Here is a 23,766-nt window from a genome sequence, read left to right on the forward strand (position 1 = left end):
ACCAGGCTCCTGAATGACCCTCCAATGGACTGAACTAATCTCTCTATGCATCTTCTTTACAGTTGTAGCACGATACTCTGTATGCTTCACCCTATGCGTAACTCTACGTATTGACATTATTTATCTATCGGATGGCCCATATTTTCCATGTATGGCATGATCTGCCTGTACTGTACTCAGAACAATATTTTTCACTGTACCTCAGTACATACAAGAAATCTAAATCAAATCAATCATTCAAGAAAGGAGGGAGACAGAAAGCAGGAATCTACAGGCCAGTCATTGGGAAAATTCTGGAATGAAATGAAGGAAACAGTCACTGGACTTTTAGAAAATCATAATATAATTCAGCAGAGTCCACATGGTGTTGTGAAAAGGAAATTGTGTTTAACAAATTTGTTAGAGTTCTTTGAGAATATAATAAACAGGGTGGATAAAGGGGTGCATGAACATTTTTGCATTTAGATTTCTGGAGGTCAGAGCAAGGACTAAATCTAGAACTGTGCTGTCTCTTTTTGCATCAATACTTACAGAAAAGCAGTACACTGACAGAAAAGTAGAAACTAAACCGCAACTTTGCTGACGTACTTATTCAGGTTTTTTTAAGCCGTTAGCTAACATGAGAAAACGAACACAGAACATAAGTAAGCCATTCAACCTTTTTCATCATTCAGTTAGATGAAATGAAATGAAAATCGCTTATTGTCACAAGTAGGCTTCAAATGAAGTTACTGTGAAAAGCCCCTAGTCGCCACATTCCGGCACCTGTCCGGGGAGGCTGGTACGGGAATTGAACCGTGCTGCTGGCCTGCCTTGGTCTGCTTTAAAAGCCAGCTATTTAGCCCAGTGTGCTAAACCAGCCCCTGTCCCTGTTTGTGGAGACCAGTACTGAATGGCGCTCATCCAAGGTCTACGAGATCATTGTACATCTGCAACCCAGCAATATCTTGTCCTGCAATTGTCCTTTTTTTTCACTCTCACCAGTAAACCGATTTGCTTTTGAAGGAAGGTTGACCAAAGTAACACAAAATATCTTAGCACATAAGAACACAAGAACTCGGAGCAGGTAATTCAGCCCCTCGAGCCCACTCCGCCACTCAATACAATCATGGTTGATCTCCTCTCGGCCTCAACTCCACTTTCCTGCCCATTCTCCACAACCCTTCAACCGATTATTAATTAAAAATCGATCTCCTCCTTAAATTTACTCAATGTCCCGGCATCCATCGCACTCTGGGTGGTGAATTGCACAGATTCACAACCTTTTGACGGAAGTAATTTCTCCTCATCCCGGTTTTAAATCTGCTGTCCCTTATCCTAAAACATGACTTGCCGTTCCAGATTGCCCCACAAGAAGCATCCACTCCATGCCCACTTGATCAATACCTTTTAACATCTTGTATAATAATTAGATAATAATAATCTTTATTATTGTCTCTCATTCTTCTAAACTCGAGAGTATAGGCTTAAACTGCTCACCCTCTCTTCGTAAGACAAAACCCTCATCTCTGGAATCAATTTTGTGATTCTAAACTGCCGCCAATGCAACTACATCTCTCCTGAAATAAGGGGACCAAAACTGTAAACAGTACTCCAGGCGCCAAGCCTTTCACAGTTGTAGCATCACGTCCCTACTTTTATACTCTATTCCTTTAGCCATAAAGGTCAAAATTCCATTTGCCCTCCTTGTTATCTGCTGAATCTGCATACTAGTTTTCTGAGATTCATGCACGCGGGCGCCCAGATCTCTCCGCACTGAAGCACTCTGAAGTTTCTCTTCATTTATATAATAAGTTACCGTTCCATTTTTCTGACCAAAATGCATACCTTCACACCTATCCATGTTAAACCCCATCTGCCAAATGTTGGCCCACTCACTTAACCTATCTATATCCATTTGTAAATTTCTAGGGCGGGATTCTCCCGTACCCGGCGGGGTGGGGGGGTTCCGGCAGGACAGAGTGACGTGAACCACTCCGGCGTCGGGCCGCCCCAAAGGTGCGGAATCCTCCGCACCTTCAGGGGCTAGCCCCGTCCCGAAGTGGTTTGCGCCCCGCCAGCCGGCGGGATAGGGGCTTGGCGCCACGCCAACCGGCGGCGAAGGGCCTCTGCCGGCCGGCATGAGTCGGCGCATGCGCGGGAGCGTGCTGGCGTCATCCCCGCCCATGCGCGGGAGGGTTCGTCTCCGCATCGGCCATCGCGGAGGACCACAGCGGCCTATGTGGAGAAATAGAGTGCCCCCACAGCACAGGCCCGCACGCAGATCGGTGGGCCCCGACCGCGGGCCAGGCCACCGTGGGGTCACCTCCCGGGGCCAGATGCCCCCGCGACCCCCCAGGAACCCCGGAGCCCGTCCGCGCCACCAGGTCCCGCCGGTAAGGGACCTACTCCGATTTACGCCGGCAGGACCGGCTGGACTTCAGCCCATCGTGGGCTGGAGAATTCGGGCGGCCCCGGCGACCATTGAGTCGCGGCAGACCCCGCCATTCTCCGAGGCGGGCGGCGCAACTCACGCTGGGCCGGTTCTTTTGGGGAGAGAGAATTGGGAGGATGGTGGGGGGGGGGGGGTGGGGGGGGGGCGGAGAATCCCATATTTCCTCATTGCAACTTACTATCCCACCTATTTTAGTGTCATCTACAAATTTGGCTGATGTACCTTCTATCCCTACATCCAAGTCAATATATATTGTAAATAGTTGGGCACGAGGAATGAACCCTGTGACACCCCACTAGTTACATCTTGCAAACCAGAAAAGGACCAATTTATCCTGATTCTCTCTGCCTTCTGTAGATTAGCCAATCTTCTATCCAAGCTAATGAATTACCCCGAATCCCATGTGATTTTTCTCAGTGTATTAACTTTTTGTGCTGCACCTTATCAAATGTCTCCCTAAAGTCAGGCATACTACATCTGCAGGATGTCCATTACCCACTAGGCTTGTTACATCCTCGAAGAACTCTAACAAATTAGCCAAAGATGATTTACCCTTCATAAAACCATGCTGATTCTGATGGATCGCGTTTTGACTTTCTAAATGTCCTGTTATTACTCCCTTAATAATGGATTCTTACAATTTTCCAATGACAGATGTTAAACTAACTGGTCTGTTGTTTCCTATTTTCTGTTTCCCTCCTTTTTTGAATAAGGATGTTAGTATTTTTCAAATCCACTGGAACCTTGCCCGCATCCAGGGAATTTTGGAATATTATAACCAATGGATCCAATATCTCCGCTGCCACTTCCTTTAAGATCCTAGCATGGCGACAAGCAGGCCCTAGGGACTTGTCTGCCTTCAGTCCCAGTAGTTTGTTTCGTACCTTTTCCCTATTGCTGATGATTGTTCTAGGTTCCTTCCTTTCTATTACTTCTGCATTACCTGTTACTATTGAGGTGGTACTTGTGTCCTCCACCATGAAAACTGAGGCAAAATATTGATTTAGCATCTCTGCCATTTCTGTGTTCCCCATTATTAACTCCCCAGTCTCATCTGCCAAGGACCAATATTCACTTTAGCTACTCTCTTCCCTTTTATGTACTTTTGGAAGCTTTTTCTATCCTTTTCTATAATTTGGACTAGTTTTCATTCATAATTTACCTTTGCTCTGTTTTGTATCTTTTTAGTAACCCTTTGTTGATCTTTGAAGGTTTCCCTATCTTCCAGCCTGCCACCGACCTTTGCAATATGGTATGTCTTTGTTTTTGTCTTTATGTTATCTTTTTCTTGCTTGCTCGGCCATGGATGTTTTTCCCCCCTTACAATCTTTCTTCTTCTCTGGAATATATTTTAGTTGGGATTAATTAAATGTCTCCTTAAACAACTGCCACTGCTGATCAACTGTCCAACCTTTTAGTCTTCCTGCCCAGTCCACTTGGGCCAAAGCTGTCCTTAAGGCAACATAATTACCTTTTGTTTAATTCCAGAATGCGAGTGTGGGACTCCAGTTTCTCACCCTCAAACTGAATTTGAACTTCTAAAATGCTATGAACACTCTTCCCTAGAGCTCCTTTAACTATCAGGTTATAAATTAATCCTACCTCATTGCATAGTACCAAATCAACAATAGCCTGCTCCCCGGTTGGTTCCACAACACATTGCTTCAAGAAACAATCTCTGACACATTCAATGAACTGTCCCTCAAGACTACCCTTGGCAATTTGATTAATCTCGTCTATATACATATTAAAATCACCCATGATTATTGTTGTACCTTTATTATAAGCCTCCAATATTTCCTGGCTTATACTTTGCCCCACTTCTGAACTACTGATCTATAGATTACTCCCACCATGGACTTCTTTCCTTTGCTATTTCCACCGTGACTTCTTTCCGTACCAGTTGATTACATAAAATTGAGGTCTTAACAATCAAAACAATAAGTTCCTTTGAGATCAACTTTAGCATTTGATTGATGTTGTTAGTAACAAAGTCACCTTTGCAATTCCATGTCCACCTCACCATATAATTAGCGCAAGAACATTGAGTAATAAGCAGTTAGCGGTCTCTCATGAAGTACATGCAATTTGTAATATAATTTCATCCATTTAATATATTGGATGATTTATAGAATATGCTTAGAACTTCGTACGAACATGGAGCAGAAGGCCATTCAGCCCCTCGAACCTTCTCTATCATTTAATAAGATCATGGTTGATCTGATAGTAACCTCAAATCTGTAGCCCGCATGCCCCAATAACCTATTACTCTCTTGTTGACAAGAATCTATCCACTTTTACCTTAAAAATCTTTAAAGACTCTGCTTCCACCCTCTTTTCCGGAAGAGAGTTCCAGAGACTCGCAACCCTTCGAGTAAAGAAATTGCGACTCATCTCCAGTCTAAATTGGCAACCCCTTATTTTGAAACAGTGATCCCTAGCTCTAGATTCTCCGCCAAGCGGAAGCATCCTCTCCACTTCCACCCTCTCAGGACCCCGTATATGCCCCAATCAAGTCACCTCTTACTCTTCTAAGTTCCAGCAGATACAAGCCTAGCCTGTCCAATCTTTCCTCATGAGATCACCTGGTCACTTTAAGATGCTCATGGTAGAAAAAACTTTGAAACTCAGAATCAAACAAAACAAAATTGACAAATGTTCTCCTTCATCCCTTTGTTGGCCAGAAAGTTTGATCTAAAGGACAATCCGAAAACTTCCATCACATTTCCTACTACATTGAGTAATTTTAACATTAATGAGAAATCATCTCATTCCTTTTAAGCAACTGAGGTCAAGCACAGCAGTACATTGTGAAATGTCATTTTTATTTATAGGTCCATTCAAGTACTAACATAGCATTCTCAATTCTCTAAGAATTCATTGTTCTGATCTAATCTGTCTAACAGTAACTTTGAAGGTTTGGAATGCACAGTGTCTAAATCCCGATCGTATATATTAGTTAATAAAAAACAATGTTATAAATGCCGAAAATACTTGGAATGCATTTTTCATCAAGGCTTAATCAATCAAAGTAGATATGTTCAAAAATAATCGTTGCATTTTATAAACAATTCCAAGAACTGTAGAATGTCTGTAAAGACATTTCAAAGGCAAATGTTAAATCTGTGCAATGGAACCCTTAATGAACATATCATTTTCACAGTAACTTCATTGCAGTGTAATGAAAGCCTATTATTATTATTATTTACCTGAAGGATGTATCATGGAATGTTAAACACCTTTGTAAAGTGAATTGTGTTCATCACAACAAAGCAAAGTTTATAATTATAAGTCAGGGAGACACATTTTTAACAGGCATTTGCGCATTAAGATGATAAGGTGCCTGATTAATTGCTTTGTGATTCACCCATATAAAATAGCCTGGAACTCTTGAGAAGTCCAATACCATGCAATGTGCGTAACATATTAAGTTATTGTCTTATACTCTAATAAGCATTATGTCACCACTGTTTATTGCATCATACAGAACTTACTTAAAGCAATTTGAAATGCACAAATAGCATGACTGCTGAATATCATTGTCATATTAATTTATAAAGGGATATGCTGTTGAAACTTTTCATCTTGGACTCATCAGAATAGCTCACAAGATAAACCAACCATCAAGAAAACACCAATTTATACAGCATGAGAAGAGAGTGTTGATTGTTTGGCAACTGGACTCTGATTGGTAGAGGTGTTGCTATAGAGAATGCAGCAGAGAACAGTTCACGGTCAAGCTTTTGTTTACATTCTTTTTCTACAACAATACCCAAGTTTTGCGACGATCAAATGGCTATCATTTTTGTATTTTGTTTTCTATCCAGCAACCAAGGCCAGAATTTTAAACTATATGGAAAATTCAAGAATTGCAGGTGTAGGGAAAAGAGGAAAGTCAATGTAAAATCCAAGAAGATTGTTCAAGATTGGTACTTATGGGAGAATTTTGAATTCGATATGAGGACAACTGTTCTGCTGCATCCTGATGTCATATATGTCATTCGCTAGTGTCCGTTGTCAATCAAAATATTGTTGAGGCCAAATTCCTTCATCCCGCTCGCAAACAATGAAACAGAATTCTTTATTTAACTCAATCCTGGGATATGAGTGTTGCTGGCATTTATTGCCCATACGTATCACACTTGAGAAGGTAGTGGTGAGTGAGCGTTGTTGACTTCAAGCAGTTCGTAGTTCTGTCAGGCAGGAATTTCCAGGATTTTGACCTAGCAACATACAATGATCTCTGCTCCTGGTCCCACAAGTGTACTCAGGGAAAGGACAAGGTTAGATCATTTTGATATTCTAAAGGGCATGCACACCAATATGGCCAATGTTGGATGCACAGTACATAAGGAAATGAAAATATGGCAATGCAGAGCCACGTGCACGTGCCACCATGCTAAATGCGAGATGTCTGCACAAAATAAGCAATGTTCAGAAGGTGACTGATATATTACAAACAAGTATCAATCGGAGGTTTTCCAGGGCATATTGCCAGTCTGGAGATCTCTTAGAGCGTATTTGTGCCCCGCCACGGATTCTATATTAGTACCTTTCCAGCATCCATATCACTGGGCACACAGGAAGTAAACATTATGGGAATTTTAATAGTTGAGGTCATCATATCAATGCTGCACCTTCCTTATGTTAATATTTTATCTCCCACCTGTTCAAGTGCCAACTTAAATTTCACTGACGACGTTCCTCAGGAAGGGTAGCCCACACCTCCAGGCCCATTCAATTCACCGTCCTTCCCCCACTTACCTCAGAATTGTTTCTAGAACTTGAGGAATATGGATCTTGTTCTTGTTTAAATGTTAGAAAAAAATCAGGGCCAATGATAATTAAGTTATCGTGTAAATCGTTATATTAATAGTAAATAATAGTAAAATATTAAACTTTTTTTTTAAATTAAGGGACAATGAAGCATGGCCAGTCCACCTACCATGCACATCTTTTGGTGATGGGGTGAGACCCACGCAGACATGGAGAGCATCTGCAAACTCCACACGGACAGTGGTCCGGGACCGGGATCGAACCCGGGTGCTTGGTGCCGTGAGGCAGCCATGCAAACCACTGCACTACCGTGCCAGCCAAAAAGAGTAATAGTTATATTGTAATGTTATATTTGAGGTATTTGCTTCTATATATACTGAAGACCTGAATGTTATGATTGCATGGTGAAATAATTCAGTTACATCAACAAGTTATTGGATATATGTGTTGCAACAACTTGCATTTATTTTGTGCCTTTAAGGTAGTAAGATATCCCATGGTGCCCTATGAAAAGCATCATCCTTGTTATCATTGAGCCAAATGTGACTTCAGACTAGCTGACCAGTAGTTTTGAAGGAGGTGGAAGAGGTGGAGAGGTTGCAGGAGAGAATTCCACAGCTTAGGCACGGTGACACAGTGGTTAGCACAGCTGCTTCACAGTGCCAAGGACCTGGGTTCAATTCTGGTCTTTGTCTGTGTGGAGTTTGTACGTTCTCCCCATGTCTGGGTGGGTTTCCTCCGGGTACTCCGCTTTCCTCCCACAGTCCAAAGATGTGCAGATTAGGTGGATTGGCCATGATAAATTGCCCCTTAATGTCCAGGGATGTGCAGATTAGGTTCTGGGTTACAGGAAAAGGCGGGGTTGACTGGAGAGTGCAAATGGGTAGAGTGCTCATTCGAAGGGTCAGTGCCGTCTTGATGGACCGAATGGCCTTCTTCTGCACGGTAGGGATTCTATGATTCTTCGGACCAAAATGACTGAAGGCTCAGCCACCAATGGAGAGTCGGGAAAAGTCTGGAAAGACAACTATTAACTCGTAGTAAACAGGGTCCAGGAAAGTGAAAGTCCAGATTGTTATTTCGAAACAACTGAGATTTAAAACCGTCAAAATGAAAAAGGAAAAGAATAAGGAGCTAGAGACTCCAGTAATTTCAGTTGGTCAATGTGACCTCTGGTTAGAGGTAGGAGTAATCAGCAAGAGATTCTGCTCCCATCATTATCCAGCACCCCATACTGAACATTGTCCATATATAGGGACTGAGTGCTGTTTAGTATGCTTCACCCAAAGCTCACCATCAGTGTCCACATCTAAGAATGACCATGCTTGGGGAACAGTAGCATCTCATTGGGAACTAGACCTTTTAGCATAATGAAGTAAATTCGAAAACAGGGTGGGGGGGGGGGGGGGAGGCATTTCGAAACAGTCTTAACCATAAAGGCAATATTTGTCATGGGGTTTCAAAAAATACCGACAGTACTAATTAAGTAAAACTTCTATTTGAAACAAGGTTTCACTTTCATACTTTTGCACCAAAATCTAAATGGTAACTACATTCTTTCTCTGATGATTAATGCACTAAAATGCTCTCTTGTTCCTGGACTTTGAGGATGGAGAGCTCCCGAACAGCTACCAGGCTAGGTCTGCTTCCTTCCAGCAGCATTGCAAAGGCAGATCCCTGGGTAACTGGTTATTAAAGCGTTTCAGGTGCCACCAAGTTATAAGAAACAGCCGAAAAGTGAAAAAAGAAATACCAAGTGAGGGAGGAACACTTAGAAAGCTAGTTTCGAGCAGACTTCGACAAAAAAAAATCCAGCCACCAAAAAAAAATGTAAATATTCTGAAAGTAAAGGATATTTTCAGGAATGACTTGAGAAGCTTGCGAGCAAGGTGACAAGATTGTTCATTCCAAGCAAACAGGTCAATCCTCTGTTGTGGCAAATCAACTGGGCTAAATAGCTGGCTTTTCAAGCAGAATAAGGCAGGCCAGCAGCACGATTCAATTCCTGTCCCAGCCTCCCCGAACAGGCGCGGGAATGTAGCTTTTCACAGTAACTTCATTGAAGCCTACTTGTGACAATAAACGATTTTCGTTTCATTTCAGTAATTAATGGGGAACATTGCTTCAGTCTTTAACCTGAGGTGGAATAGCCTGAGGTGCCAATTAAGAGATGTGTTTTTGGTTAGAGAGGCAATATTGTCAAAGGGAAATGCAGTAGAGGGGGCAGGGAGGTTTTTCTTTGGAAAATACCTGCAGCCACGTGATGGTGTTAACTTGCAGCTCCACTCTGAAGTTTCTTGTCGAGAGAGAGAGACTCCCATGTGTCCTAACACAAACTCGCCCTCTTTACTCTTTGCAGATCTCTCCCGAGCTGTGACCATGGGCTCCCCGGAGGGCGCCGAGATCTCGGTGTGGGTGTGCCAGGAGGAGAAGGTGGTGCGCGGCCTGACCAGGCGCACCAGCTGTGCCCAGGTGGTGAGAGCCCTGCTGAAGGAGCACCTTGCCAACGCCGGCGACGCCAGGTTGCTGCACGCTGCGCCCGGGGATTATTGCATCGTGGAGAAGTGGAGGGGCTTCGAGAGGTGCCTGCCTCCCCTCACCAAGCTGCTGCGGCTCTGGCTTTCCTGGGGGCCGGAGCAGGCCAATGTGCACTTGGTCCTGGTCAAGTGGGCAGCCTCCCTGCCCGTGCCAGGGCTGCGGGCAGCCGAGGCCAGGGTGGTGCAGAGCAGCCAGGGCCAGAGGGAGCTGGCCAGCCCTGCCCAGTACATCAAGAAGCTGCCGGCGGACAAGCAGAGGAGGATGGTGCGGAAAGCGTTCAAGAAACTGGCCAAGATGAAGAGGCTGCGGCAGGGGCGGGAGGGGGTGGAGACCTTGGTCCACCTGATCGTCTCCCAGGACCACACCATCCGCCAGCAGCTGCAGAGGATGAGGGAGCTGGACGTGGACATCGACAGCTTCGAGTCCCGCCTGCACTGGCAGCGGACACAGGACGAGGGCGAGAACTACGTCCAGGAGACGTATTTAGTGGAGAGACAGCCCGGTGGGCAGGAGTGGGAGAGCAGGAGGCAGGCGCTGCTGCAGCTGGAGGCAGAGCTCCAGGGGCGGAGGCAGAGCATCGAGCAGCTGAGCAGGGACATCGAGCAGGAGCTGGGGCAAGCGTGGGGGGCGAGTGGCCAGGAGAAGGGGCAAGGCGAGCCCCGGGGCCAGGAGCAGGCAGAGGCGGCAAGGGTGGAGAGCGAGCTGCAGCGGAGTATGTGCAGCGCTTTGCAACTCCGCCAACACTTCCTCCACATCCAGGAGCAAGTGAGGCAGCAGGAAATGCTTCTGAGTCAGGGGCAGGAGGAGTGGCAGCGCTTGGCGCAGCAGCTGGGCTCCCTGAGCCTGGCAGAGGGCGCGCAGAGCGCCTGCCCGCTGGCTGCAGGGTGCCAGGACCCGGAGCCAGTGAGGAGTGGGTGTGGGAGCCTCTCCCCCTCCGATGTGAACGACACCGACTCAGACACGGGAATAAGCTCCACGCACAGCCAGGACTCGGAGCCGCCGTGTGTCCAGGTGTTTCCCACTTCCCCCAACTATCTTTAACAATAAAAAAAGTCCTTGGTGTGTCCAGGACGTTTTAATCCTTCATATGGATGGATAGCAGGTGTGCCTTTAAATCCCAAACTATCCGGAATATGTGACTTTAAACTGAATGCCAAGCCAATGTTTAAGAATATTGAACGAATTTGCCAAGCTGAATAGGAGTTTGCACTTACTTTATTTAAACTAATGTAATTTTTCGGCCACTCAAACTCGAAGCAAAGATTAGACTAAACATTTTACAAGTGACACTTTCTGACACCTAGTTCGACATTCCAAGAACAATGCCCCGAACAGGCGCCGGAATGTGGCGACTAGGGGCTTTTCACAATAACTTCGTTGAAGCCTACTTGTGACAATAAGCGATTATTATTATTCAGAAACACAACATGGATTCTTTGCCATCGATCCAGAGAGAGTAGAGGACACAGAGAGCGAGTGCGATCCATTCCAATAACCTGGTGTGTGCTAGATTACAATAACCGGGTTCCACCTTTCCTCAAGCGTGTGCACATCACCGACACTGCAGAGCATGGAGTCTGTGCTTGTTTAGGGTGACAGAATTCAATAAGTAACTTCCAGACAGTAAACTCCTAACTGCACTGTGCCTTCAACACACTTTTATCTCGGGTAGACCCACAAAAGAGTTATGTAAGTTCACTCTAATACAAAATGTAACGTTTAACCGATGAATTATATGAACAAAGTGAACTAGAATATGTTTCACAGTCACAGGGAAATAAATGATATAAATTAAACTGCTGACATGTTTTTGGCTAGGTGCCAAAAATGAACAATAAGTTGTTAAGACTCATTTAACTGAATAATTAACAGATTGGCATTTACAAAAGTCAGAACAGGGTGATTATTTTGCACTGTGTATATGAGCAGCAATTTCATACAATGATTTCCCTAAACAAAAAGAAAAATGAACACTCGGGAATGTTTTTATTTAGCTATTTCTGTACAAAAAATGGACTGCATGTTTAACCTGCCAGAAAATGAAATCGATTGTAGAGCTTATTGTGACACGCCAATAAAAAGTCTATTGGTTTAAATGTGACCATTTTCTATTTTGCATCCTGGAGTAAGTTTGCATCTTTTCCACCTGAGCACAAAGCTGGGCAGATAGCAGAAAGAGGAATCTGTTGGCGAGGAATTCACACGGGGAACAGAACCTGGCGAAGAGTCCTTTCACCAAAATGAGTTAAAAGCCAAGTGCTTTGATGCTGTGTCATGCAATCCTGCCAGCATTCCAACAGAGGGTTTTATTTTCACTTGTACCTTCATTGTTTTAGAATTCATTTCAAAAAGTTCCAATTGCGCGCCTATTGATTGTGTGTTGCCCGACCCGAACTGAGGTCATGTACATGACATTGTTCTGCCACTGACAAGCTCCTGTTTTATTCCTAGAGTCACAGAATCACTGCAGTGCAGAAGGAGGCCATTCGGCCCATCAAGTCCACACCGATCCTCTGAAAGAGCTCCCTACCCAGCAACCAACCCCCCCCCCCCCCCAAACTATCCCCATAACCAAATAGCCCTGCCTAACCTATTGGACACTAAGGGGACACTAAGGGGCAATTTAGCTTGGCCCATCCACCTAACCTGCACATCTAACGATTCCTATTGCATTCCTCATGCATCTGCACAGCACCTTTTCTTAGATAGGTTTCAAACAAAACTAAAGAGACCCTTTTATGATGCAGCAGGGCAACCACACACACTCGAGTACCCTGCTGGAAATCAAACTGGTTTTCAGAGTTTCCGTATTCCACTCTCCAAGGTTGAATGGAGTGGGTCATGAGACTCAGAGGCAGGAAGGAATCCTCCCACTGTACCAGTGAATCTGGACGCAAACACCCCACTGGATGTGAACCTTTTATTTAGAGATACTATTCTAGTCTCCACTCACCATCACTATCTTTATACCTAACTCAGGGGGTGGGGGGAGATGGTGGGAATGCTCCTAGTAATTGAAGGCTCACTTTGCCTAATTATGAGTAATTGTTTAAATTTCCTATATATATGCTGTATATGCTATATATATGTATATATATTCATTCATGGAATGTGGGCATCACTGTCTAAGATCGCATTTATTGCCCACCCCTAATTTTATTTTGTTGCAAAAATATCCTTTATTTGTTAAATATCTGAAAGAACATTACAAACAATTCAAAATGGCCATCACAGAAAGTGCGATAAAATTCACGTTTTCTTGAATTATGCTCCTGCTTTATTCCAAGAATTACAGAATCGCTGCAGTGCAGAAGGAGGCCATTCGGCCAATCGAATCATGCTGCACTCAGAGGTGCTTCAATACAAAGAAAAAATCATTGCAGACATTTCAAAACAGTCATCACAAAAAGTGCAATGGCATTTAAGTTATCTACTTGGATCAAGTTTCACTCTGAGGTGCTTCATCCCTAATTGCCTGTGAGGAGATGGTGGTAAACCACCTTCTTGATATTGGTTTGCGAAACCATTTTAGAGGGCAATGGAGAGCCAATCACATTGCTGTGATTCTGGAATCACGAGTAAGCCTGACCAGGTAAGGACGGCAGATGTCCTTCTTTAAAGAATATTCGTGAACCACTGGGTTTCCATGCCAATCTAACAGTTACATGGTAAGCGTTTTCTGACGATATAATTTACTGAATTTAAATTCCCCAGCTGCATATCAACTGTACTTGGATTGACTTGATCTGAGCTGTTTGACTGCTTTCTGATATGCTAAGGAATGCTAATTTTCTGACATTTACGACGTTAGTAGAATGATGGATGACTCAACAATAGTAGGGTATTTAATGTTCTTCAGATCATGTGCCAGAGTGGCATTGAAATATATCTAGAACTGGCTGAAAGTGTAGTTAACATCATAAGTCAACAAGCAAGTGTAGTTTGTTTAATTTGCTTTATTTCCTCTTAATTCTCTAGACTAATAAAGCTTAAGATCAGTACCAGCTAATCACTACGAATGTTGGTGGTATCCTGCACTGTGACCTTTGGTTCTCATTTAGATTTTTCAAATTAAACAAAACAGCAACACCAATGGTCTCTGGTCTCTGACTGTTGGCTATGACACTGCAGCAACAAAAATCACCTCAGTGCATTGACAAAAATATACAGGTCTTTTTCTCTTTCATTTGTTTAAAGGATGTGTGTGTCACTGGCTGGGCCAGCATTTATTGCATTTAAGAGTCAACCACATTGCTGTAGGTCTGGAGTCACATGTAGGCCAGACCAGGTAAGGATGACAGATTTCCTTCCCTAAAGGACATTTGTGAATCAGATGGGGTTTTACAACAATTGACAATGGTTTCATGGGGCGAAATTCTCCGGCCTCCCCGCCAGGTCGGAGAATCGCCGGGGGCTGGCGTGAATCCCGCCCCCGCCGGTTGCCGAAGTCTCCGGCACCGGATATTCGGTGAGGGCGGGAATCGCGCCGCGCTGGTTGGCGCCCCCGCTCGATTCTCCGGCCCAGATGGGCCGAAGTCCCGCCGCTAAAATGCCGGTCACGCCGGCGTAAATTGAACCACCTACCTTACCGGCGGGACAAGGCGGCGTGGGCGGGCTCCGGGGTCCTGTGGGGGGGGGGGGGGGTGACGTGGGGCGATCTGGCCCCGGCGGGTGGCCTGGCCCGCGATCGGGGCCCACCGATCCGCGGGCGGGCCTGTGCCGTGGGGGCACTCTTTCCCTTCCCTTCCCATGGCGGAGGCGGAAGAGACTCCCTCCACTGCGCATGCGTGGGAAACTGTCAGCGGCCGCTGACGCTCCCGCGCACACGCCGCCCAGAGATGTCATTTCCGCGCCAGTTGGCGGGGCAACAAAGGCCTTTTCCGCCAGCTGGCGGGGTGGAAATTCCTCCGGCGCCGACCTAGCCCCTCAATGTTGGGGCTCGGCCCCCAAAGATGCGGAGCATTCCGCACCTTTGGGGCGGCGCGATGCCCGTCTGATTTGTGCCGTTTTGGGCGCCAGTCGGCGAACATCGCGCCGTTTCCGGAGAATTTCGCCCATGGTCATTAGTTCAAGATTTTGATTGAATTCAAATTTCACCATCTGCCAGGGTAGGATTTGAACCCAGGTCCCCAGAGCACGATTCTGGGTCACTAGTGCAGCAACAATGCCACTACGCCACTGCCTCCCCTTAGCCCAATAGGGATGTGGTCAAGGTAGGTCTGCTTTAGCAGTGGCTGGTTGACATTTTCCTTGATAACTATTTTCACCTCTGCGGCTAATTGTATTTCAGTAGGCAGAATGTTGTATGAACGCAGTTGGAAAATGCAAAAAGGAAAACACAAAATAGCAAATGACAGTAAGTGTTCTTTACAGAGTGTTAACAATTTCCATAGCTGCATGAACTGTATAGTTGTTTTGTTCCACAGCTTACAATGGAAATAATGCATTGGATATTATTCAGTGGCCCTCTGATCTATTTGCAAATAAATGTGCATGAAATATCAATCCCCTGGTGATGCAGCAGTGAAATCTACATAGTTTGTTTTCCATTTCAGAGACTACAAAACATTTACACAGCACTACATTGCTACCTGAATTCCGATTCCCCATAGATTCACAGGGATGAAATTGTGTAATTATTATAAAACACTCCTGGATCATACAAGTTCTCAGTGAAACAATTGACATAGACAGTCCATGTTTTCTGGTTTCACACGCTGACTTTATGGCCAGATTGTCAATAAATTATTTCATCGGCAACGTGACAAAAATACACCACCTCAATGTGTTGATGTAAGGTTAAAATGAACTTCATCTGCAATGGGCCTCAAAGGGGTAAAATGAGCATTGTGCCTGTCATAAAGGGAAGGTGCTGTTCCCTATCTTTATTATGCTAAACCCAAAAGTTTCTGCAGCATATTTCCTCTTCACCTTAACAGCTTCCTGCACCCAATAAGAAATCAATTCTGATAATTGTGACTTTGTCGTAAAAGTTAAACAAACTTCTTGCCTGTATGCTGTTAGGTTATGGAAAGTTTATCTCTACATTTGTGATCAGTTTATTAAACTGTTCTTTGTACGCTTCCTGTGCAATTACGTTGATGACTGAACATAAATAAACGTGTTGAAATGTCCAAAGAATGATTTCCACCTAGCCTTTCAATAATGTAGGACACAATGGTGCTTTCATTTTTCACTGATTCACGCCTTCTCACAGAAATCATTGCTCGCAGCTCCAGTTGTCCTGAATTGTGAAACGGTTGCTGAGTTTTTGATCCTGCTGTCCTTGAGCTACTTCTCAGAAATAGTTCAGCAAAACGGGAAATCTGAAACGGGCAGTAAATATACTTGACAAGAAAATGAATTGCAGATTGAGCTTTACCCCTTGTTGAAGTCACAAACTCTCTTGAATTTATCTTAGCAGCCCACAGCCTCTATTATTATTGAATAAAATTAGAGCTTGCAACTAAATATCTAAAGTCTAAAATAAAATATCCTGGTCATTTAGTGAATTGCTGTTTGTGAGGCCACGCTGTGTGCAAATTGGTGGCCGTGTTTCCCACTTCACAAAAGTGGCAACTGTAGACAAAATTCGATCCCATGATGATCAAATTAAATGAAAACAGCTCTTTGAATGAATTGGAATAAAAATGTTTCATATTACTGATTTTTTAAAACAATTTCGAACTGTACATTTTTAAACAGCAATGACCACTTCCTGAGTCCGCATCATTAATTTTAAACTACACTGATGTCTCTCAAGAATGCAACATCAGGATTTACTTTGTTGAAACCGTGACCATGTCAGTACTAAATGTGATTTATTTATGATCTGTGAAATGAGTGATTTATGGTCACAATGAAACTTAATGAAGGACTTAATATAGCACAGTGATTTCAGAATGTGGGTGTTTTTTGATATTTGTGCGTGTACAAACTAGTCGCAAAACAACTCAAAAGGTGGGGCTTATATTTTTTACAAAAGCAAATTACTGCGGATGCTGGAATCTGAAACCACAGAGAAAATGCTGGAAAATCTCAGCAGGTCTGGCAGCATCTGTAGGGCAAGAAAATAGCTAACATTTCGAGTCCAGGTGACCCTTTGTCAAAGCTGAATTTATATTTATATTTTTTATAATCTTTCTGTTGATTTTTTCACTTGTGGCAAACAAAAATAATATTTTTCATTTCCATTGAATACATTTTTCAGTCGTGCATTTGGAGACCACCAATTATCCATTGGTCGCTTATTACATGAAGCTTCATTCATTTTGCATTAAAACTGTACAACTTAAAACTTGGTTTATGATGGAACAGCCACTTGACACTTTCCAGAAACAATGGACATTGTGATAGACATATTTGATTGCTGATGACCATTTTCGGCCAAAGCCGAATGGAAGGTACATATTTAGCATATCAAATAACATGTACTTAAAAATGGTGTTCATAGAATGCAGATGAAATTGAAAAAAGTAAGACCAGGAACTTTTTAAGCTACCAATGTGTTTGGTTATGATCTAAAGTAACCAATGTTCCGATGTGAGAGCAGAATAATGATGATTCGCGCTTCATGATACTGCACTCGTGTTAAACCTCAAGCTGTGTTTTATTCCAAGTGAGGAACTGGGTTAACAATTAAATATTGGGAATGCTTGAGGCAGAGGTCAGGATTTTCCGGCCCTTCCTGCCAATGAGATATTCCAGTCCCACTGAAGGTGACCCCTCCCCCCCACACAGTGGATTCCCCGGATGGGCGAGCCATGCGAAACGCTGTAGATATTCCAACATGATCCCTAGTGGCCTCCATCACTCTTCCTTTTAGAAATTTGAGCATAGCCAACATTTTTTTGCCTTTGTCTTTACTCATAACAAGTCCCTTTCGCCCATCATTACTGTGCCTGCTGACCTCCACTCCCAGTAAAGCAACACCTCAATTTTGAACTCCTCATTTTCAAATATGTCCATGGCCTCATCCTTCCCTATGCCCTATACCCCTCCAAAATATGTGCACTCCTCTTACTTTAACCTTTTGAGAATCCCTGATGTTAATTGCTCCACTGTTGGTAGCTATGCCTTCAGCCTTCAAAGCCCTATAAATTCTAGAATTTATTCCCGAAACTATTCTGCTCTGGTATCTCTCTATCGTCTTTTAAGACACCCCTTACGCATATCTCCATGAGAAATATTGCACTGGTGAGATTGTGGTTGGCTGAAAGGGCTGTCCACCTGCATGGGGTAGGTAACCAATCAGGCTCATTAAGAGTCTAATTGCGGCCATTTAATTTGATTTAAAGGTGGAAATGCCTGTCTTGCGATATATTTTGCTATTGGAAATGTTATGATATTTTCCTTGCTTGTGAGTTATTTTTATTTTCAGTTAAAAAAAAATCATTTATAAACAATGTGGGTCAGAGTCGTAGAGTGATCGGCATTCCCGATCGCGGGAGAAGAGCCCAATGGCAACTACCGGCTGTTAAATTGAGAATGACAACCGTGACTGGCTTTTAAATTGAACAATGCAGTCTTGCGGCCAGAAGCAGCGGCAGAGAGCAGGTCACGCACCCGGCAGGTACACTAATGTCACATGTCCTGTATGTCTGTGCTTTTGGCACAAAATCACGGAGGAGAGATTCCAAGGCAACAGGATTGTGAAGAATGGAAGATGGATCATTTTAAACAAAAAAGGGTCTGCAATCAAGAACAAAGCAATGTAAGGATGATTTCTTGAGGTATGGCTTTGTTAATTGTGCTAATCCAATTCAGGATGTTATATGCAGGGAAGTACTGGCGAATGATTTGAAAAACCCTCAAAACTTCAAAGGCATTTGAAGAATAAGCCTGCCGGTTTCAATGCCAAAACTCTTGATTTTTTTCAAAGGATGCAGCGACAACTTAAATCATCAGCTGAAGTCCTTAGCAGAAATGTAACATTGAATGACCAAGCCAGTGACATCATGAGGACAGGCTGACCTGTCGCATTAAAGGTAAGCAAAAATGGTGTGTCATGAAGGTTGGCCAGTGTGGATCGCACAAGACGGCCGACATTGGTCACACACGTCGGCCGGCATGGGTTATGGAGGTCGGCCAGCATGGTTTGCGATGATTGGCCAAGACGGGTTGTGAAGGTCAGCCGACGTGGTTTCTGAAGTTTGGCCAGTTGGTAAAAGTGGGTCCCGGAAAATAAAGTTTGAAAAACACTTTTGCCAAACTTTTCTCATCGCACTTGTCACACTTTGTAGATGAGTGAATAAAGTTAACCTTATTCTTTTCCCTAAATTAGAGACCTGCGTGATCATATATAGAAGGCCTTGTGATGAAGTGGGTAGCATCCCTGCCTCTGACCAGAAGCCCGAGGTTCATACTAACAAACAGATGAACATATGGGATGGAATTTTCCCATAATTTGTCAGAGTGTCAAGCTCTGACTGAAAACCCATATGTATCTCTCCAGATGCACTGCCGAGTTTTCAGACCAGATCTTCAGCCACTCTGGCAAAAAAAATCCGGGGCTTGGTTTACGCCATCAGATTGCTGAGATGGGGCCTGAAAGAGCTGGCAAGGCCGGCTACTCAGAGATTGGGACGCCATCTTTAAAGGAAACCTTGATCAGCCCTGAAAGTAAATGCGCCCGCTCCCCCACAGACATGAAGGGCGCCCCACAAGCAATGGGGAGACCCCCCCCCCCCCCACTACAGAGATATCAGGGGTTCTTGCCTTCCGCACAACTGCACAGGTACGGCTGTCTCTTCCCTGCATCCCCCCATCTGCAGACCCACCTCTCCCCCCCCCCCCCCGACCATCAGCATGGTAGTATCGTGGGCACTCTCATACAGACAAGCAATCTCCCACCCCACCCTTCACTGACAAGTCCCCACCACAGCCATGGTCCCCCCCACCTTCACTGGCAAGTACCCCCCACCCCACCTTGAAAAGCATCAGCTCTTTCCCCTGTTATACATAAACGAGCCCCACCAATGGGGCTCCCCAGAGGGCCTACCCCGGCAGTGACCCCTGGCACAGGCTGGCACTGCTGGATTGGCACTGCCACATTGGCTGGGCTGGGCATATTCCTCTTTCCACCTCCGCCCATGGGCTATACCTACCTTGGTGCCCCTGGCGGCATCCCCTCGACTGAATCCCGTAGCTCTGAATCATGTCGACAAGGTTTGAATATTTGGTGTGGGGAGATCATGTGGGAGGGAGGTCCGTTAATGGCTGGAGCCTTGCCTCCGAGGCAGAATTTTGGAGGATCAAATGGGCGTTGTGAAGGGCGGACAATTATCGTTATTCTTTCCCTCTCCCTGCACCCAAGCCTGAGGTTATAATGTCTCTGGACACCGAAAAAGCGTTTGACAGGGTAGAATAGGATTATCTATTTGAGATTCTCGGGTGATTTGGATTCAACCCTAAATTTGCCTCCTGGACTGGCATGCCTCTGCTGCCAGCATTCGCACGAACACTGTGTACTCAGATTACTTCCCCTTGGGTAGGGGCACTAGACAGAGCCCTTGGCTCTCTTCACCTTAGCTATAGAGCCTCTCTCAATAACGTTGAGGGCCTCTGATCAATGCAGCTGTATTTGTCGGGATGGAGTGGAGTATCAGGTATCGCTTTATGCAGACGACCTACTTCTGTACATTACGGACCCGACTCCTTCTATAGACAGCATAATGAAGACGCTCAATACATTTGGTACCTTTTCTGGTTATAAACTGAACGTAGGTAAGAGTGAGTGTTTTCTGGTGAACAACCATTCCATCTTGGTCGAGGAGATCAACTTAATTAATTGCCCTTTTGCCTCCCAATAAAAGTTTCCGTTACTGGGGACACCGTGTGGCCCATAATTGGGCCTCAATTCACAAATTAAACTACTCAGGTCTGATCAATAATGTCAGAGCAGATCAGCAGAGGTGGAACAACCTCTCTCTGTCCCTGGCAGGTAGGATCCAAACGATCAAAATGAATGTCCTTTGCAGGTTTTCCTTTTTCTTTCAATGTATCCCTATTTTTATGCCCAAATCCTTTTTTTATTAAGGTTAACAAATTGATTTCTGCTTTTATTTGGGTGGGTAGGTGTCCCAGAGTCAGCAGTGTTCTGCTCCAGAGAGACAGATGGTCGGGAAGCCTAGCTCTCCCAGACCTTTTGTGTTACTGTTGGGCTGCCAACATTTAAAAAATTTTGCTCAGCAACTCTTGACTCGATTTGGGGCAAAATGGAGGCTCACTCACCCACCACCTCCACTCTGAACTGGCACCCTGACTTTATTCGGTTGCAACAAGTTTTAATCTAAAAATGATCCCTTTTCACTTTGCCATTCCCAGGCCCAAAAGTTATTTTTAAAAAGAGCCAATTTAGCCAGTCTTTCTTGAGTTTATGAACTACTATAATGCAAGGGGAAAATGGCAAAACATATGCATAGACAGACGAGAACTGAGTGCAAAGTAAGTAAGTTTTAAAAAAAGTATATGGAACAGTCCTTGACTTGCGAGGCGCAAATAATGAAGCATTGCAGCTGTTGTGATTTGAGATTCCTGCAGAGTTGAATTCAGCAGGCAAATAGTCAGTTTCTCAACTCCGGTGTTCTGTGGTTTGGTAATGAAGTGTCCCAGTTCTCATTTCAATTTTGGTGCTTGCCGACTTGACTGACTTCCACAGTCAGAGAGAGAGATTTGCGACATTCCTACGAAAATGGGAGAGAATTCCATATACTGATGACCATTTGAGGGAAAAACAAATCTCCTCACCTCCATCTTAAATGGCAGACCTCTTATTCTTAAATTGTATCCCTTGGTTCCAGTCTCCCCCACAAGTGGAAATATCCTCCCGGTTATCTAATCTCTCAAATTCACCTCAGCATTTTATATGATTCAATCAGATCAGCTCTCACTCTGCTGAACTCCAATGGCTATGGGCTCAACCTGCTCAACCTTTCTTCAAACGATAAGCTCTTCATCCCAGAAATGAGTGAACTACCAAGGCTCACTCTCTAGAGGATCTAAGTTCACTTTGGTTACTCTCATCTGTGCTTTAGCTTGAACTCCCCCCAAGACCTAACTATTGTGCATTTATAACATGACCGAACGAGTTGAATATCAACCTGCAAATTCTTCCAACTTACTGCCAATGGCAGGCAGTAAAAGGGGGAGAAATTCCTGGTCAGCCATACGATTAAATTAAAATGAGAGCCCCAACCATCACTATCCGTAGCTCCACACTACAACATGCATGTAAAAAAAATTCAGGTTGCCTTAGCAACTTGGGCTCCCTGAGTGAACTGTAACACACCACCATCAGTGATCGTATATCCTATGTCAGGTAGCATTACACCCTTATTGTTAGGAAACATCTTCCAGCTCTACATGAGCAATTTGTCAAGAAATGGAGCTCTGTTTGCACTTGCATCAGCTGGCTTCGTAAAGTTGTGACATTGTTAGACTGGGTTTTTCCTGCATCTCAATAATATTGGCTTACCACCTACACAAAAGCTCTTTAAGTCCCACCATGGTTATTTTTCACTGCCACTTCATAATTATGGTTTTTGTCAGCAGTAATCGACCGTTTTAATACCCAAATGAAGAATGCAGTTACTACTGAGAGATGAAGATTATACATACCTGAAACAATCCTTTTACATGTATTAAATTTATTTCTAATAATTTGTTGACATTCAATTTTTTTGACAGTAGACAACTAAGTGTGCATAAGAGCATATTTTCTGTGTTGTCAACCTTACTTGAGTAACATTAAAGACATTTTAACAAATGATATTCAGTTTAGCATTTCATCCAGGAGTGACCCTTCGGACCTGCGGTAGCCTTCTAGCCTATCAATCAAAAGTCAATCACATTTCTTGTAACAAATAGAGATGAGAACAGTTTAAATACTTCAGTCTGAATACTACTATTAAGAAATGCTTCTGCTTTAATTGCACAGGCATCACAGATTAATTTCCATTTTTCACCAACATTTAAATGGGGACAGGGGGAGTTGGTGGTTTAGTGGTAAGGTCATTGGACTGGTACTCCAGCGGCCCAGGCTAATACTCTGGGGGCAGGGTTCAAATCCCATCACAGCAGCTCAAATTCATATATGGGCAGCAGCACAACGGCACAGTGATTAGCGATGCTGCCTCACAGCACCAGAGACCCGGGTTCAATTCCGGCCTTGGGTGACTGTGTGAAATTCATATGTTCTCCCCTTGTCTGCGTGGGTTTCCTCTCACAGTCCAAAGGTGTGCAGGTTAGGGGAATGATCAAAGCACAGGGTTACGGAGATAGGGTGGGATAGTGGGCTTAGGTGGAGTGCTCTTTCAGAGGGTTAGTGCAGACTCGATGGGCTCAATAGCCTCCTTCTGCACTTTGGGATTCTATGGGTAACGCTAGCTAAACCAGGCAAGAGCTGCTGAGCTGTTCGTCCTGATAATGAAAACTTTTAAATGAAAATAATCTAAAGATGGGTCTTGAAGATTGTTGATGCACTGCCTTGGAAACAAATGGGGTTGGATTCTCTGCCAGCGGGATTCTCCGTTGTGTTGGCAGCGCACCCATGCCTGCGGGTTTGCCGGCTGAGTGGGGTGGCCACAATGGGAAATCCCATTGGCAGGTGCCGGGAACAGCGAATCCCGCTATTGGCGAGGGCGCGCCGTCCAGCAAAACGCAGCCGGCGGACGGGAGAATCTCGCCTATGTTCTTTGCCATCTGTGTGGATGGCCTCCTTTGCTGTAGTGATTCCCATTCCAAATCTTTGATCAGAGATGCGACACTGCATTTCTCAAATTGAATCACATAGAATTATGCAGCATGTCTTTGGATCGCTTCAATCTGTGTTATATCTATTGTCAGATAGGAATTCCATACACAACTTGCACCCTGCAGGAGTGCAACTCCCTTGCATCCATTGATACATAGTTCATAGAATTTACAGTGCAGAAGGAGGTCATTCGGCCCATCGAGTCTGCAAAGAGCACCCTGCCCAAGCCCACACTTGGGCAGGGTGTCCACCCTATCCCCATAAC

At 44.3% G+C, this 23,766-nt stretch overlaps 1 protein-coding gene across 4 annotated transcripts in view; it reads left to right on the forward strand.

The window, feature by feature from the left end:
• rassf9 (Ras association domain family member 9) overlaps nt 1–23,766 on the forward strand; it is a 150,945-nt gene that overhangs the window by 37,895 nt on the left and 89,284 nt on the right. For 2 of the 4 annotated variants that reach the window (XM_072485127.1, XM_072485128.1), the window contains one exon: nt 9,570–11,844. The exons of 1 other annotated variant lie outside the window; for it this stretch is intronic. In XM_072485127.1, the coding sequence (XP_072341228.1) occupies nt 9,570–10,789 (1,220 nt within the window). In that variant the 3' untranslated portion in view covers nt 10,790–11,844. Of the gene's footprint in view, nt 1–7,365; nt 7,537–9,569; nt 11,845–23,766 lie in introns of those variants that run through there. One more of the 4 variants, XM_072485129.1, reaches the window with a different exon arrangement.

This window comes from Scyliorhinus torazame, chromosome 19 (assembly GCF_047496885.1).
Source record: "Scyliorhinus torazame isolate Kashiwa2021f chromosome 19, sScyTor2.1, whole genome shotgun sequence".
Lineage (NCBI taxonomy): Eukaryota > Metazoa > Chordata > Chondrichthyes > Carcharhiniformes > Scyliorhinidae > Scyliorhinus > Scyliorhinus torazame.